Here is a 13,400-nt window from a genome sequence, read left to right on the forward strand (position 1 = left end):
AGGGACCCCACCAAGCCCTCCCCCCCACAGAGCCCCTGCCTGCAGCGCCCCTCCCTGAAGCCCCCCATCCAAGAGGGACTCACCTCCAAGGCTGGGCTCAGAGGCCACAACCTTGGGCTCCTGTGCAACCACAGCCTTTGAGGTCAGAATGATCTGGGTTGAAACCCACAGCGGGGCCACGTCACAGCCCTGTGACAGGCAAGCTCGTGTGGTGACTCTCAGAGCCTCAGTTTCCTCCACTGAAGATAAGGTCAGTCCCTCTGACCTTGGGAGGGAGTGTTGGGGATTAAAGCAGGGGGAAGGTGCCCAAAGTGCTTGGACTCAGGAGGTCGTCTGGCTGAGGGCGCCCAACACAGGACAAGGCCTCTGATGGTCAGTGCAGGCTCAGTGAAGGTAGAGCAATGATTCTGAGTCCCCCGTTCACTTAGAGCTGAGTGACCTTGAGAGCTGAGGCCACTGTTCACAAATAAAAAGTCAAAATCACTGAGCACCCAGGGGGTGTTCTTACTAACACTAACTACCGCCGGCAGTCCTTCAGCCAGTGGTGGGCCCCTCCTCCCTGGGCTCCTCCAGCCCCCTTTCACCAGCCAGGGCTGCAGCTGGCGACAGGCTGGACCTCGTGTCCGGAAGTCCTGCCAGGAAAACAAGGAAGGGAGTGTAGGGGGGGTGGTGGTAGGGGCGGCTTGAACTTCTTTCCTGTACCCCGTGTCCACTGCCGCCTCCAGGACTGCCTGTCCCAGCCATGCGCTCATGCGCTGAGCTGGCCCCAGCAGGTGGCATACGGGGTAGGACGGAAGGATGGGGGTGTACAATCTCACATCTCCAGGTCTACACTACCACCCGGCCCAGCCCCCGCCCGGTTGCGTTTGGGGCGGCTGGAGGTCCTAGGGGGCACAGGAGGAACAGAGCAGGTGGCGGAGGTGGGAGACGCGCTGTGACTCTCCGGTGCGCTGCGCGTGAGCGCGCGGCAAGGCGGGGCTCACGTGCACGCGACGTCCACGGGCCCGCGCAGGCCCCGTGTGCGCTCCGGGCCGTAGACTCTAGGCCCTGCTGCCCCGGCGGGGTCCACCCGCGTCACCCGGCGAGAGGGAGACCGCTGCGCGTCCCCGAGCTCGCTCGGCGGGGTCCGCCCCTCACACCTGCGGTAGGCAGGGCAGGGGCGGGGCGGGGCGGGGCCGCGGCGGTCCCCGCCCACCCGGCCGGAGCCCGGGAGCCCGGGCGGAACCCAGCAGCGGGGCCCGAGCGGCCGGCGGCGCGGCGCAGACAATGGGAGCGGCGCTGGCGGCGGCGGTGGCGCTGGCGGAGCCCCGGGCCCGGCGGGGACGGGAGGCCGCGCCATGAGCCCCGCAGCCGGGCGCCCCCCTGCGCCGCGCGCGGGCCGAGGCCAGCGGCCTCTGCGAGCCCTGGGCCCCGCCCTGGGGCCGGCGATGTGCTGCCAGGGCTGAGGATGATGGTAGATTGCCAGGTGAGTGCCCCGCCCGGCCGCGACCGCCCTCCCCACCGCCAGGGGGTGGAGGAAGGACCGCGTGCCCGCCCCCCCCCCCGCCCGCACCCCATCCAGCCGGGAAGGAGCACCGCGCCGAGTCCACGCTGAGCGCGCGCTTACGCAGCAGTTCCGCGTCCCACCCTTCCTGGTACAGCTGGGAAACTGAGGCCAGGAGAAAGACACGGACTGGCCCGGGGCCACGAGGTGGGCAGAGTCCAGAAGAGAAGGGAGGGTTCCAGCCTCCAATGCCAGTGCTCAGCCACTATCATGGGGTTTCCTTTGGGAATGAGAGCCCCTAAGATCCTGGGCGACCCCTGTTCACCCCCACCCATGAGGGGCCCTTTCCTCTCGGTATCCCGACGCGCCCACAGGTACATACACACACATTGACTTCACAGGTGGGGACCATGGCGTAGATCCAGAGGAGAGTGGACACAGAAGTGACAAGGGGGAAAGAAGAAATTGGTTGGAGGCAGCTCTACCACGGGGCAGGACCATCTAGTCTCCTGGCAACATGCCCAGGGCTCAAAGCGTGAGGGACAGAGGTGCCAGGCAGACGGGCTGGGCGTCTCCAAGGTTCCCGGGGGTCGGCGTAGGCAGGAACAATCCCCAGGGCAGCCTGGAGAGGACAGTTCCTCGGGTCCTGCATCCACCACTCTGGGCGCCTGGAACTAGGATGAGATTCCCCCGTAGTGTGGAGGGAATTACAGGAGAGAAGTCCTCGGTTTACTCCACTGTAATTTGGGGTGCATAGATGGAGTGATCCCGAGGGTCCTGCAGCTCGTAGAAGAGTCTTTTGGCCTTGGTTCTCCATCCCTGACCCACTGTGCTCCAACTCTTCCGAGTAGAAAATGCTTTCTACTCCTTCGAGGTCCTTCTGAGCAGGGGGCAGCCTGGGGGCCTGGGGACCTGGGGACCTGGGTGGTACAGAATGAGGCAGAGCATTGGACCACGTCTTTGTTGGCACCTGGGGGTCCTCATTTGGAAGTGGGTGGAGTCACTGCCCTGGTTGGAGTGAGGAGGCGTCCGGAGTGAACTGGACACCAGGACAGTGGCGGGAAAGAGGGGAGCAAGAGAGGCTTCTGAGGTTCTGCACATCGCCCCTGGAGCCGGCATGTCCTGCTCCTTTGCCCCTCCGGGGTAGGGAGAGTCGCTGCCTTGACTACACCCAAACAAAGGTGTGTGTTTTGTTTTCTGGTTTTCCTGCCTGGGGCTGCAGTGCTGGGGATGACCACCAGGGGGCGGGCTGTGCTCACGCTGCTCAATGGAGCAACTGGAGCAGGGAAGGGGCACACGGGAGTCATTCTGGGCATCCCCCTGCCTCCGACCCAACAGGCACCTTTTATTGCTAGCCTCCAGGTCCACAATATGAGCTGCTCAGAGGCAGGAGGGGGCTCCAAGATCCTCTATTGATTCAGCTACTGTGCCCTGGGCACTCACCCAGGAGCTTACAGCTTGGAAGGGCAGATGGACAAAAGCAGGAAAGCAAATCCCCGTGAGAGAGAAGAGCAAGTGCTCTAGGGAATGAGTCAGGGCCCTGGAAGGAGGGCCAAGAGCCCCTGGAGGGTCTAAAAGGCCTCCAAGGTGACGTTGATGCTGTGACCAGAGAGACAAGAGCAGCCTAGCCCTGCACACTCTGTGAGCAGTGAGCCTGGGGGAAGGTCAAAGGTGCAGAGACTTGGAAACAGAAGATTTCGTAGCCAGGAGGAAGTGAGACAGGAGCCAGTGTGGCTGGGAGAGCTGAGAAGGAGAGCGGGGAGGAGGGCAGGGCAAGACCTGGAAGGACGTCCCGGTGTCTGTGCCATGCGACAGCATCCCCTAACGTAGCGCGTACAAGGACAAACACTGACCCTCTCAGTGTCTGTGGCCAGGAGGCAGGCTCAGCTCAGCTGGGGGCCTCTGCCTCGAGGTCCCCCAGGAGGCTGGGCTGTGGTCTCAGCTGAGGCTCAGTCAGGGAGGGGTCTGTCCCTGAGACCATTCTCGGGTTATTGGTGGGATTCATCTAGGCAATGGGTGGGTGCAGAGAGATATTCCGGAAGGAAATGTCCTGTGGTCAGGGTTGATTTGAGGAGGGGAGGTTATGATGCTGAAGATGAGAATGATGATTGGGTCTGGCATCTTCCAAGTGCTCACCTGCGCTCCATCCTCACTGCCCCGGGTCACCTGCGTGGTCATCAGGTTCCTGGGCTCTGCCTGGAACACTGGCTTGGCTGCACTTGGCTGGGGTAGCAGAGGTGGGACTTGGTCCACTGGAGGTGGAGTGGTGTATTAGTTTCCTTTAGCTGCTGTAACAAAGTACCATAAACTGTGTGACTCAAAACAACAAAAATTTATTCTCTCTTAGTTCTGGAGGCCACCGTGCTCTTCGAAGCCTCTAGGAGGGGATCCTTCCTTGCCTCTGCCAGCTTCTGGTGGTTGCCAGCAATCCTTAACGTTCCCTGCCTTGTAGACGCATCCCTCCAAACTCTGCTTCCATACTCACATGGCCTCCTCTGTGTGTATGTGTCCAGTTTTCCCTCTTCTTATAAGGACACTGGTCATTTGATTAGGGCCCACCCTACTCCAGTATGACCTCAGCCTAACTTGATCATGTCTGCAAAGACCCTATTTCCAGAGAAAGACAAATATCATGTGATATCGCTTATATGTGGAATCTTTAAAAATGGCGCAAATGAAGTTATTTACAAAACAAATAGAGTCACAGATGTGGAAAACAAACCTATGCTTACGAAGGGGGAAAGCGGCGGGGGGAATAAATTGGGAGATGGGATTGACATGTACACACTACTATATATAAAACAGATAACTAATAAGAACCTGCTATATAGCACAGGGAACTCTACTCAGTACTCTGTAATGGCCCATATGGGAAAAGAATCTAAAAAAGAGTGGATATATGCAGATGTATAACTGATTCACTTTGCCGTACAGCAGAAAGTAACACGACATTGTAAATCAACTATACTCCAGTAAAAATTAATTTAAAAAAAAAAGAGTGCTCCTAAAAAAAAAAGACTATTTCCAAATAAGGTCTTATTCACAGGTGCACAAGGTTAGGACTTCAACTTACCTTTCGTGGGGACACAGTTCAGTCCACAACAAGGACACAGAAGTGATTCTACCCCCGAAGGCCAGGTACCCAGGTGTCCTCAGGGATGGGGGCAGCAGTTGGGGTCTGATCAGGTCTCCGGGGCTTGGCCCCCGGCTGGAGGTTTTGGGGTGTGAGTGGAGCCTGGGGGTGCCCTGTCGGGGACAGCACGGCTCCCCAGCTCGGCGCGTCCTGACGCAGCACCAGCAGGTGGCGCTGCGCCCTCCTTGCGACGGCCCCGGCGCGGCTCTGAACAGCCGCGGCGCGGAGACAAAGGTCTCACCTTCCAGTTGCGAGGAGACGACAGACACAAAATTGTAAACAGTCCAGGAGCACAGTCAGTTCAGAGGTGACGCGCTGCGGAGGAAATCAAACGAGGCGGGGCCCCGGGGTAGCGACTGGGTGGCGACCTGGATGGGCCGCCACGGGGCCCGACCCCGTCAGACCCACAAGGGTTAGTTTTTCGTTTCCTGCTATACCTGCAAGCTGAGCCGACCCTTCTCAGCTGCTTGCAGGGGCCCTGCAGCTATGATTACAGTGGGGGTGGTTTCCAGACAGCTCTCCCATTACCGCCGGCCGGGTGTCCGTGCGTCCCAGATGTTGGGGGGATCACAGAAGTCAGCCATGGGGATGGGTGGGCAGGCCGAGCAGGTCAATGCTTGAGGGGTCCCTTCCCCAGAGACCCTGCCCAAAGGGGGCGATGCTGCCTGAGCTCTCCCACGGCCTGCCTGGTGGGGTTCTGCCCGGTTGTACAAAGCAGGGAGCACCATCTGTTGCCGAGGACCAGGGCCCCTGGGCTCCCCGAGGCATCACTGAGATGCAGCGAAGTGCCCCGCGTGGCCCTGGCCCGGGAAGTGGAGGCCGTTTCTTCCTGTGTCCTTTGGGCGCTTCCGCAACTCACAAGGCCGGGGCCAGTAGCCCTTGGCGGTGGGTCACTGAGGGATTTACGCAGCGGATGTTCATCGAGGGCCTCAGAGCTGAGCACTTGGCCCGTGCGGAGCACCTTGACTCCCATCTGAGGGGATCTGACCATAGACACGAGGGACAAGGGTATAGGACAAGCAATAGATCCAGTGGGGAAGGCATTGGGCTGGGACCCTGGGGACCTGGGTTTGGTGGCCGCTCGGCCAGCAGTGGCACACTGGCCACGGGGCCACGCTCTGTAGAGTTCTAGGCCACTCCCACACCTCCATCCCGGGCTGCGGAGATGCCTGTTGTAACGACAGCCAGCCCATGGCACCTTCCCTGCGTCTGGCCTTGGGCTGCAGTGTCTCGCTGTATCTGCAAGATCAGCACTGCTGCCATCCTCACTTTTGGGAAACTGAGGCCCTGGAAGGCCAAGGGACTCCCACAGCTAGATAGTGGCAGGGCTGGTGAGGGCGCGTCCCTGCGTGCAGACAAGCCTGGGAGGGGCTCGGCATGGGCATGGGCGTTGGGGGCAAATTCCTTCCAATTACAGTGAGCTCCCAACGGTCAGGGCAGGGCAGGCCCCAAGGTGGTGGTTAACAGCGGGAGTGGAGACGTAAACAGAGCTAATGAACCCCTTTGTCCTCACCCCGCTGTAATGAAGGCCTTGGACTCTGTTCTCTGCATTTTCTTAGGGTTCTGGGTTTTTGAACCTCAGTGAGTCTTCTCTTAGGGTCACGGCTGAGTGGTCTCCCTGGGGGTGGGGGAATGAGGTTTTGGGGCGTCAGTGTCTCCTCCCAGGGCAGCCAGGCCAGGGTGAGGAGGTGGAGAGGAGAGGGCATCCCCCTAAAAATGATAAGTCCCAGGAGAAAGGAGAGTTCCCATGGCAACCGGGAGGAGTTGCTTGGCAACTACGGGTCCCCAAAATACTTGCCTGCAGGAAGGCTCAGGGCTGGGGCTTTCCCATGGCGTGTGTGTAGCCTTAGCCACTCTGTGGCTGGTCTACCACACCCTCCTCTTCCACCCAGCAGCCTCAACCTCAGAGTCTTCCTGAGGGAAACCCTAGCCTGCTCCCCGCTCCCCATTGCCCCACCCTGCCAGCCAGCCACCTGCATCAGGCCAGTCTCCTAGCAACGGCTATTTCCTGGACACCTGAGTGACAGTTGATGGTAGCAGAATGTCATAAAGTGCAGGGTCAGAGGGCACAGCAGGTGGAACCCAGTACCAGCCAGGGTTGGGGGGAGTATGGTGTCTTGTGCTTTGCACCCCCTGCACGCTGAAGCCATGAGTCACCTGGGCCTGGAGCAGGGCGGCAACGCAGGGTGTTGCTGGAGGGGGCGACGGGTAGAGCGCTGAGATAGAAGATTTCTGTTCTGGGCCGCCTTGGAGACTTGGCTGTGTGGCCCTGGCATGCCCCTTCTTACTAGCCTCAGTTTCCCCGTCTGTAGTCACAGCTACCCTTGTACCCGTGTGTTCACCATTCAGTGCATAAATTATGCCACCTATGGGGCCTTGGGGTGGGAGGGTGAGGGACCAGGACCAGGCCAGGCACTGCTTCTTCATCTGCCCATCTGCATCCGTCTCCACGGTCCAGGGGAGGCAGGCGGCCTCGTGGTTAAGGCCATTCACTGGCTTTGGAGATGGACCCCTGTGTCTGTATCCCAGCTCGGTGCTTAGCACTCAGTGTCCTGGAACAGGCATTAAACCCGCGGTGGCTCACTGCTCCCCAGTGTGAGGAAATGGGGTGCCGCGGGGATGGAAGGCAGTCCGGCCCTGTGGGCCTCTTAGGGGCTGCTTTAGTTTGTGGGCGCTGACCCCGTGCCCAGCAGCCCCAAGAACAGGGATGAGGGCTGTGGGTAGCCAGGAAGGAGCCCCCCGGCCACAGGACAGGGTGGCGTGTTGGAAGGGAGGAGGGGCTGGCCCCACTCTGGTAGGGCCAGGCTGCCCAGTGGATGGATTTTGGAGCTGGGCAGGGAGGGGTGGGACTGCTGGCGACCCCGAGCCAGGATTCTAGGCTGACCGTGACCGTTCACTCTCTGAGTGACCTCGGGCCATCGTCTCACCCCTCTGTGCCTCCCTGGCCGCATCTGTCAAACGGGGAGGGGGCGTGCCCACCTCCAGGGTTGGGGGAGGCTCCGGCGGCACCCGGTAACCCGGTGCTGGACACCTGTGTTCGGCGTGCGGGCAGCGCGGGGCTGCCGGACGATCCTGGCCTTGACTGCCCAGTTCCCGCACCCCCGTCCCCAGCCCTCGCTTCGAGCGCAGCGGGAGGAGGGGGCGGGGCGAGGACGGCGCAGACAATGGCCCGGGACCCGGGCGCCGGCAGCAGTGCCCGGAGCGGGGCGTGGCGGCGCGCCCCTGCCGGCGTTCATGCTGGTGGTCCCGCCGAGCGCGCGGGCGGACGAGGTGAGCCCCAGCCCCGCGGGCGGCCGGGGAGGACGGGCAGGAGGCCACCGGCGCGGGAGGGAACCAAGACGCGGGGGCACTGCCCCCACCCACCCTGGGCTTTCTGCAGGGAGGGAGCTCAGTTCACCGAAGTGAGGCAGCTGGGCCCTTCCCCCACTCCACCCCACCCCTCAGGGTAAGAGGGGGCGGGTCCACCCCGGGGCTGGGGGGGGGCACCCCAGATCGTCCCCGCTTTCTGGGTTGGGGTCCAGAACCGGTTTACTGGGGGAAGGCACAGGGCCTCTTCTCTGGTACCACCTGAGAGTCCAGGTGTGCCCACCTGACTCTTTGGAGCTGCGATGGGGAGGGGGTGACCCTGGACGGTGGAGAGGAAAGTCCCCTTGGCCAGTGAGTGACCCTGAGCCCCAAAACTTACCCACCTCCCAGCCCCTCCACTCTTGGAACTCCACCGTGACCACAGGCCTTTGTCGCAAGAGGCCCTTTCCCAGTAACTGTCCAGCTCAGAACTGGGAGGGTGAGAACGTGGGGGGGAGGTGAGGAGGACAGTGTTGAAGCCCTTGGGGCTGCCACCATCTGAAATGAATCTGTTCCAACGAGATTCTTGCTGCTACCCACCCCCATCTGTCTGGGCTGTGGCCCATCTCCATCACCATCTGTAAGGGAGGCCCTGGCCCCTGGTCATGTGGGAGGTGAGGCTGTCTAGAGATCAAAGGGGAGAGAGAAGTCTGGGGCGATTTGCGGCATCCAGACAGGTAGATGCCTTCGCTCCTCCCTGCCTTGCTTGCCTCACCTGTGGACTCCCTGGATGTCAAGGTGTGTGAAATGTCCCTGAAGCACCTGGCACGGGCACAGGCAAGCCCTCTGCAGGTGGCAGGAAATGCCTTTAACCCTTCAAGAAAGGCAGGTGGCCGTGTGGCCCACCAGCTGTGCGGACAAGCAGTGTTGACCACCCTTGGAGAGCTGGGGGCAGGGCGCCAAGTTGAATCCCCGCGTATTTCCAGCTGGGGAAACGGGCCCAGAGAAGCTGAGAAGATTGTCCAGGCCGTACGGTGAGCTTTCCCTGCGTAGCCTTCTTCCCTAAAGCCTGCGTTCCAGGCCCCTGACCAACCCCCCACACCGCTGCCCCCATAGGGACTGGAAGGTGCGGACTGGAAGGTTGCCCTTTGACCTTCTAGTTGCTCGGGGTTGAAGTTCAAGGGCGAGGCAGTCCACCTGGCCTGAGGCCCTGGGTGGCCAGGGAGGTGGCAGCTGCGGACTTTGGGGGCAGGGAGCTTGTAGGTGGGCAGTGCCGCGTCCACGTCACGGCAGACGACTGCAACGACTGCCATTCTCCAGGATTTCAAAAACAGTTTCTTTCACGGCCACTTGGGACCAGGAAATCCCAGCACAGAGTACGGGCCTCCTTCCTCTCTCACCAGCCCTGCCGGGAGCAGGCATGGGGTGTCCCTGAGGAAGCGTGCTCACTGAGTCTGGGGACATGGGGTGGCCATCGCCTGGCAGTATGAGGTACAGGCGAGGCTCCTGGGGTTGGGTGTCCCATCCTGCACATGGACATGCGAATGTCTTGGGAGCATCCCCCTGCCTTTGGGTGAATATGTGCACGTCTGAGTGAATTTGTGACCACGTCTGTCATCACGTGCCAGTAGTGGGCACGGCAGTCCGGCAGTGGCTGAGTGAGCACACGTGTGAAAGGACACGTGCAGACTCACGACTGGTGCCTGGGGGAGGGAGAGCCTGGATCGTGAGAGCACAGGCGTGTGTGCACATGCGTGCATGCAGGCATCTTGCCTTTTCAGAGCACCAGGCCCAAGCCTTGACCATGAGGAGGCCGGACCTCTCAACCTCTCATCTTTAAATGGGTTGAGAAGTGTGCCCAGCTCACAGGGCTCTAAAGTGCTTAGCACATGCCTGGCACGCGTGGGCACGCTCTTGCGGTCGCGTGGAGACCTATACAGCTCTTGGAGGGTCCCCAGGCAGAGGAGGCCAGCTGGTGCCTTGGCGCCCCTGTCCCTTGTCCCAGGTATGAGCAGGTGAAGGCCCTGGAGTCTCGCCTTCTGTGGGAGGAACCAAGGAAGGAGCAAAGTCCAGGGCTTGGCAGAAGGACAGTGGACGGTGGGAGGGTGGGACAAAGGCCGTGAAACCGTCACTCAGCCCCAGGGCACCCTCTCGCCCTCCCACCCCCCACCGTCCTACTGGAGAAGAACTGTGAGAAAGAAGGCAGTGGGCACCAGCCCCACCATCTCCCGCAGCCAGCTGGAGCCCCAGGTCCTTTTCAGAGGCCAGGACAGCTCAGGAGGTCCCCCTCTGAAAGGGCAGCCCCGCTTCCCAGGCCCTGGGCCCCCGCAGGCGGGTGGGTGGCAGCGCCGGGTACGCAGTGTCCCTGGCACGGCAGGCAGCCTCCTCACCACAAGAGCCCGTTTGTCCTGCCTCCCCTGGCCCTGAAGCCCTGACTGACCAGGCCCCGCTGGGCACAGGGGCCTGACTGTGGGCTCAGCTCCCGCCCCCACCCCAGCCTCAGTAGGCCTGGCTGGGCTTCGGGAAGGGGCTCTCTAGGCCAGGCCTAACCACGCCAGAGCGAGCTCTGCTTACCCGACGAGCAGAGACCCGTTCCCGAAGAATTGTTACTGAGCTGGGGACTCACGAAGGAGAAAAAAACCCCAGGTGGAACCAGAGCTGAATCGACTGCCCACCTCCCCCGACCGACATCCCCAGGCAGGCTGGCTTCTGGGAGCCTCCAGGCTCCTGTTTTCCAGAAAACCTGGCTTCCCCATTGCTCCTGCCTGGGCATGCCCTCCACCTGTGCTCCCAGCCCCACTCTCTGGAAAGCGTTTTGATGGCAGATTGGCAGACTGGGCTTCACCCTTCCTCTTTGCCATTCCTCAGGCTCCTCTCTAGCCTCACCACCTCCTCCAGGAAGCTTTCCTGGTCATCTTCCCAGATGGAGCTCATTGGCCCCAAACCCTGAATATTTTCGAGTCCAGGAACTTAGAAGCCGGAGGGACCACCTGGACCACGGAGTACTTGTTGAGAGCCCACGGTGTGCCAGGAAATGTTTCAGGGGTCGATACGTCAGGGAACAGTGTCCCTGCTATCAAGGAGCTTAGACCCGTTCCAATAAGAGAGGGAAGAACTGAAAAGATGCTTAGAACACAGTGGCCTCTGCACTCCTGTGATGGTGTGCGTGTGCACGTGTGAGTGACACAGTCATCCATCTGCCCATCGGCAGTGTGAGAACCCACCACGGGCCGGTCCTCATTCCAGGTACTTGGGTATGAGGGCGAACGGGGCAGATTGAGCTTATAGCCCAACTGAGTGGTGAGAGGCTCTGGACGCGCAGGCTCAGCGGCCATGGCTCACGGGCCCAGCCGCTCCGCGGCACGTGGGATCTTCCCGGACCGGGGCACGAACCCGCGTCCCCTGCATCGGCAGGCGGACTCTCAACCACTGCGCCACCAGGGAAGCCCTGGATGATTGTTTTATTAACATTTTATTGTGGTACTTTCTCAGCTCGTCCACCTTATTTAAAGTCGCAGCTCTCCAATCCCATTACTCTATTCTCTTTTTTTCTTCTCTAGCATGCTTGCCTTCAAACAAGTATTTTACTTATTATACTGCAGGACCAGAAGCTGATCTTTATCTGTTTCATTCCCTGGTATATTCCCAGCACTTGAGCAGGGCCTGGCATCTAGTACCTGCTCAGTTAATCAGTGGTGGTCTGAGTGTGGTGCTGTAGTTGGGCCCCCGGGGCCACTCTGGTCTGCAGATGGTGCAGGCTGAAAACCCCGTTACCAGTCCCTCAGGGATGCAAGATAAACTGAAATTGCTTAGAGATTTTTACGGCAATTGGATGTTGCCGCGACATTTCAATTGCATTTTACGACAGTGTCAGTCAGTCCCGATTTGGGGATTAAAAAGGAAAACCACTGATTCTTCCCCACAGAGTGTCCTAGGCTACTTGAGGATAAGGTTTTTTGAACATGTGGCCTATGCCAGGCCCCATCCTAAGTGCTTCCATCCGATATTGCATTTAACCCATGCGAGCTTTTGGAAGCAGAGGTCATCCCCATGTGTGGCTTCGGACCAGGCTCAGCGCGGGGTGGGGAGAAAGTCACTTGCCAACTCCCCCAGCCAGTGAGTGGCAGGCTCTGGGTTTGAGCCCAGACTCCGTCTACCTGGAGCCCCAGCTCGTGGCTGCCACTCTAATCCATGGAGTTGGATGTTGAGCTCCTTGCCGAGCTGGACGCGGGTGCAGGCCCGAAGGGGCGGGGAACTGTCCTCGGCTGCCACGGGAGGGGGCCGCTGGCACCCTTGGCCCGGCTAGATCCTGCTGGCGCAAAGCCATGGGGAGCAGCTGGGGCAGGGCCCGGATTCTCAGATCCTCGGCAAACTGTGTGACTCAGCGGGCTGGTTAAAGGGGCCGACGGGTGGACAGCCCGAGCAGGGGAGCCCTGTGGCCAATGAATCAGTAGTCAGAGCAGCTGACCGCTGGGTTACTGTCCTGCCTGGGGCGGGGCCAAGCCTCAGCTCTCCCTCTGTCTTTCTCCCTCCCAGCTCCCCTGGCAGATGCTCCCTGTGGCTCTGCCGTTCCCAGGAGTCCCCACGTCTCCCCAGCCTGGAAGAGGGGACAAAGCCTCCCGGTTCGGGCGTGTGGCCTTCCACAAGTCACTCTGAGGCTCAGGCCCCCGATGGCCTTCATGTAAAGAGGGACCCCCTGCCCATGGAAGGGCACCTCGAGGATAGACTCTCCCTCGGCTCTTATGAAAAGCTGGGAGCAGCTTGGGAACAACAGCCCCAAAGCCAGACTGCTGTGTGGCTTTGGGTGAGTTCAGTGCCGTCTCTGAGCTCTGTCCCCAAGCTCACCTGCAAAACTGCCTCACACATTGTGACAATTAAATGATATCCACACTGGCATATCAGTGAACAGCAGAAATACTAGGGAGGTCATTGACTCCGGTTTAGGCATGGAGTTGGGGGTGGGGGAGGTGAACAGGGAAATGGATGTCAGAATCTCAAGCTGGGCCTCATACAGAGGACAGACCACCCACCCTGCTGACGGGGACCCAGCAGCCCCAAACCTGCCCGTGCTGCCAGGAACAAATCCACTTTAACCCAGTGCACAGTGGAGGACAGCAAGCTGCCCTGGGGACCGGACAGGCCCAGGCATATACCTGGGGTTGGCACTGACCATCTGTGCAGCCGCGGGCAAGTTGCTTGCCCTCTCTGGGCCTCGGTTTTCTGTTTTACAGCAGAGGTAGTCGCCGTGGCTTCATCTGTTTCACAAATGCTGGGTGGAAAGGTGTTTTGTCTCATCAGTAGCCGCTTCTGCCTGCAAGGCTTCTATTTGCCTTAGGTGAACCCCCCCCGGACCTAAGCCCCTCTCCCAGCTTGTGGGGCTGGGCCACTGGTGCGCACGGCTGTGGCATCACCCCTACCTAGCAGAGCCAGGCTGGTGGTGACTGTGTTGAGAGACCTGATGATGGGCCTCAGGTTCCCAGAAATGAGAGGGAGGAGAAC

At 60.5% G+C, this 13,400-nt stretch overlaps 1 protein-coding gene across 3 annotated transcripts in view; it reads left to right on the forward strand.

The window, feature by feature from the left end:
- Window positions 1-1,328: 1,328 nt before the first annotated feature.
- Window positions 1,329-13,400, forward strand: part of LOC137227292 (ral guanine nucleotide dissociation stimulator) — a 66,799-nt gene continuing 54,727 nt past the window's right edge. For 2 of the 3 annotated variants that reach the window (XM_067742832.1, XM_067742831.1), the window contains exon 1: window positions 1,329-1,465. Coding sequence is in view for 2 of the 3 variants with exons in the window: in XM_067742831.1 (XP_067598932.1) it covers window positions 1,448-1,465 (18 nt within the window). In the remaining variant the exon portion in view is untranslated. The remainder of the gene's footprint in view (window positions 1,466-13,400) is intronic. The other variant, XM_067742836.1, reaches the window with a different exon arrangement.

The sequence above is a fragment of the Pseudorca crassidens genome, chromosome 7 (genome assembly GCF_039906515.1).
Source record: "Pseudorca crassidens isolate mPseCra1 chromosome 7, mPseCra1.hap1, whole genome shotgun sequence".
Classification (NCBI taxonomy): domain Eukaryota; kingdom Metazoa; phylum Chordata; class Mammalia; order Artiodactyla; family Delphinidae; genus Pseudorca; species Pseudorca crassidens.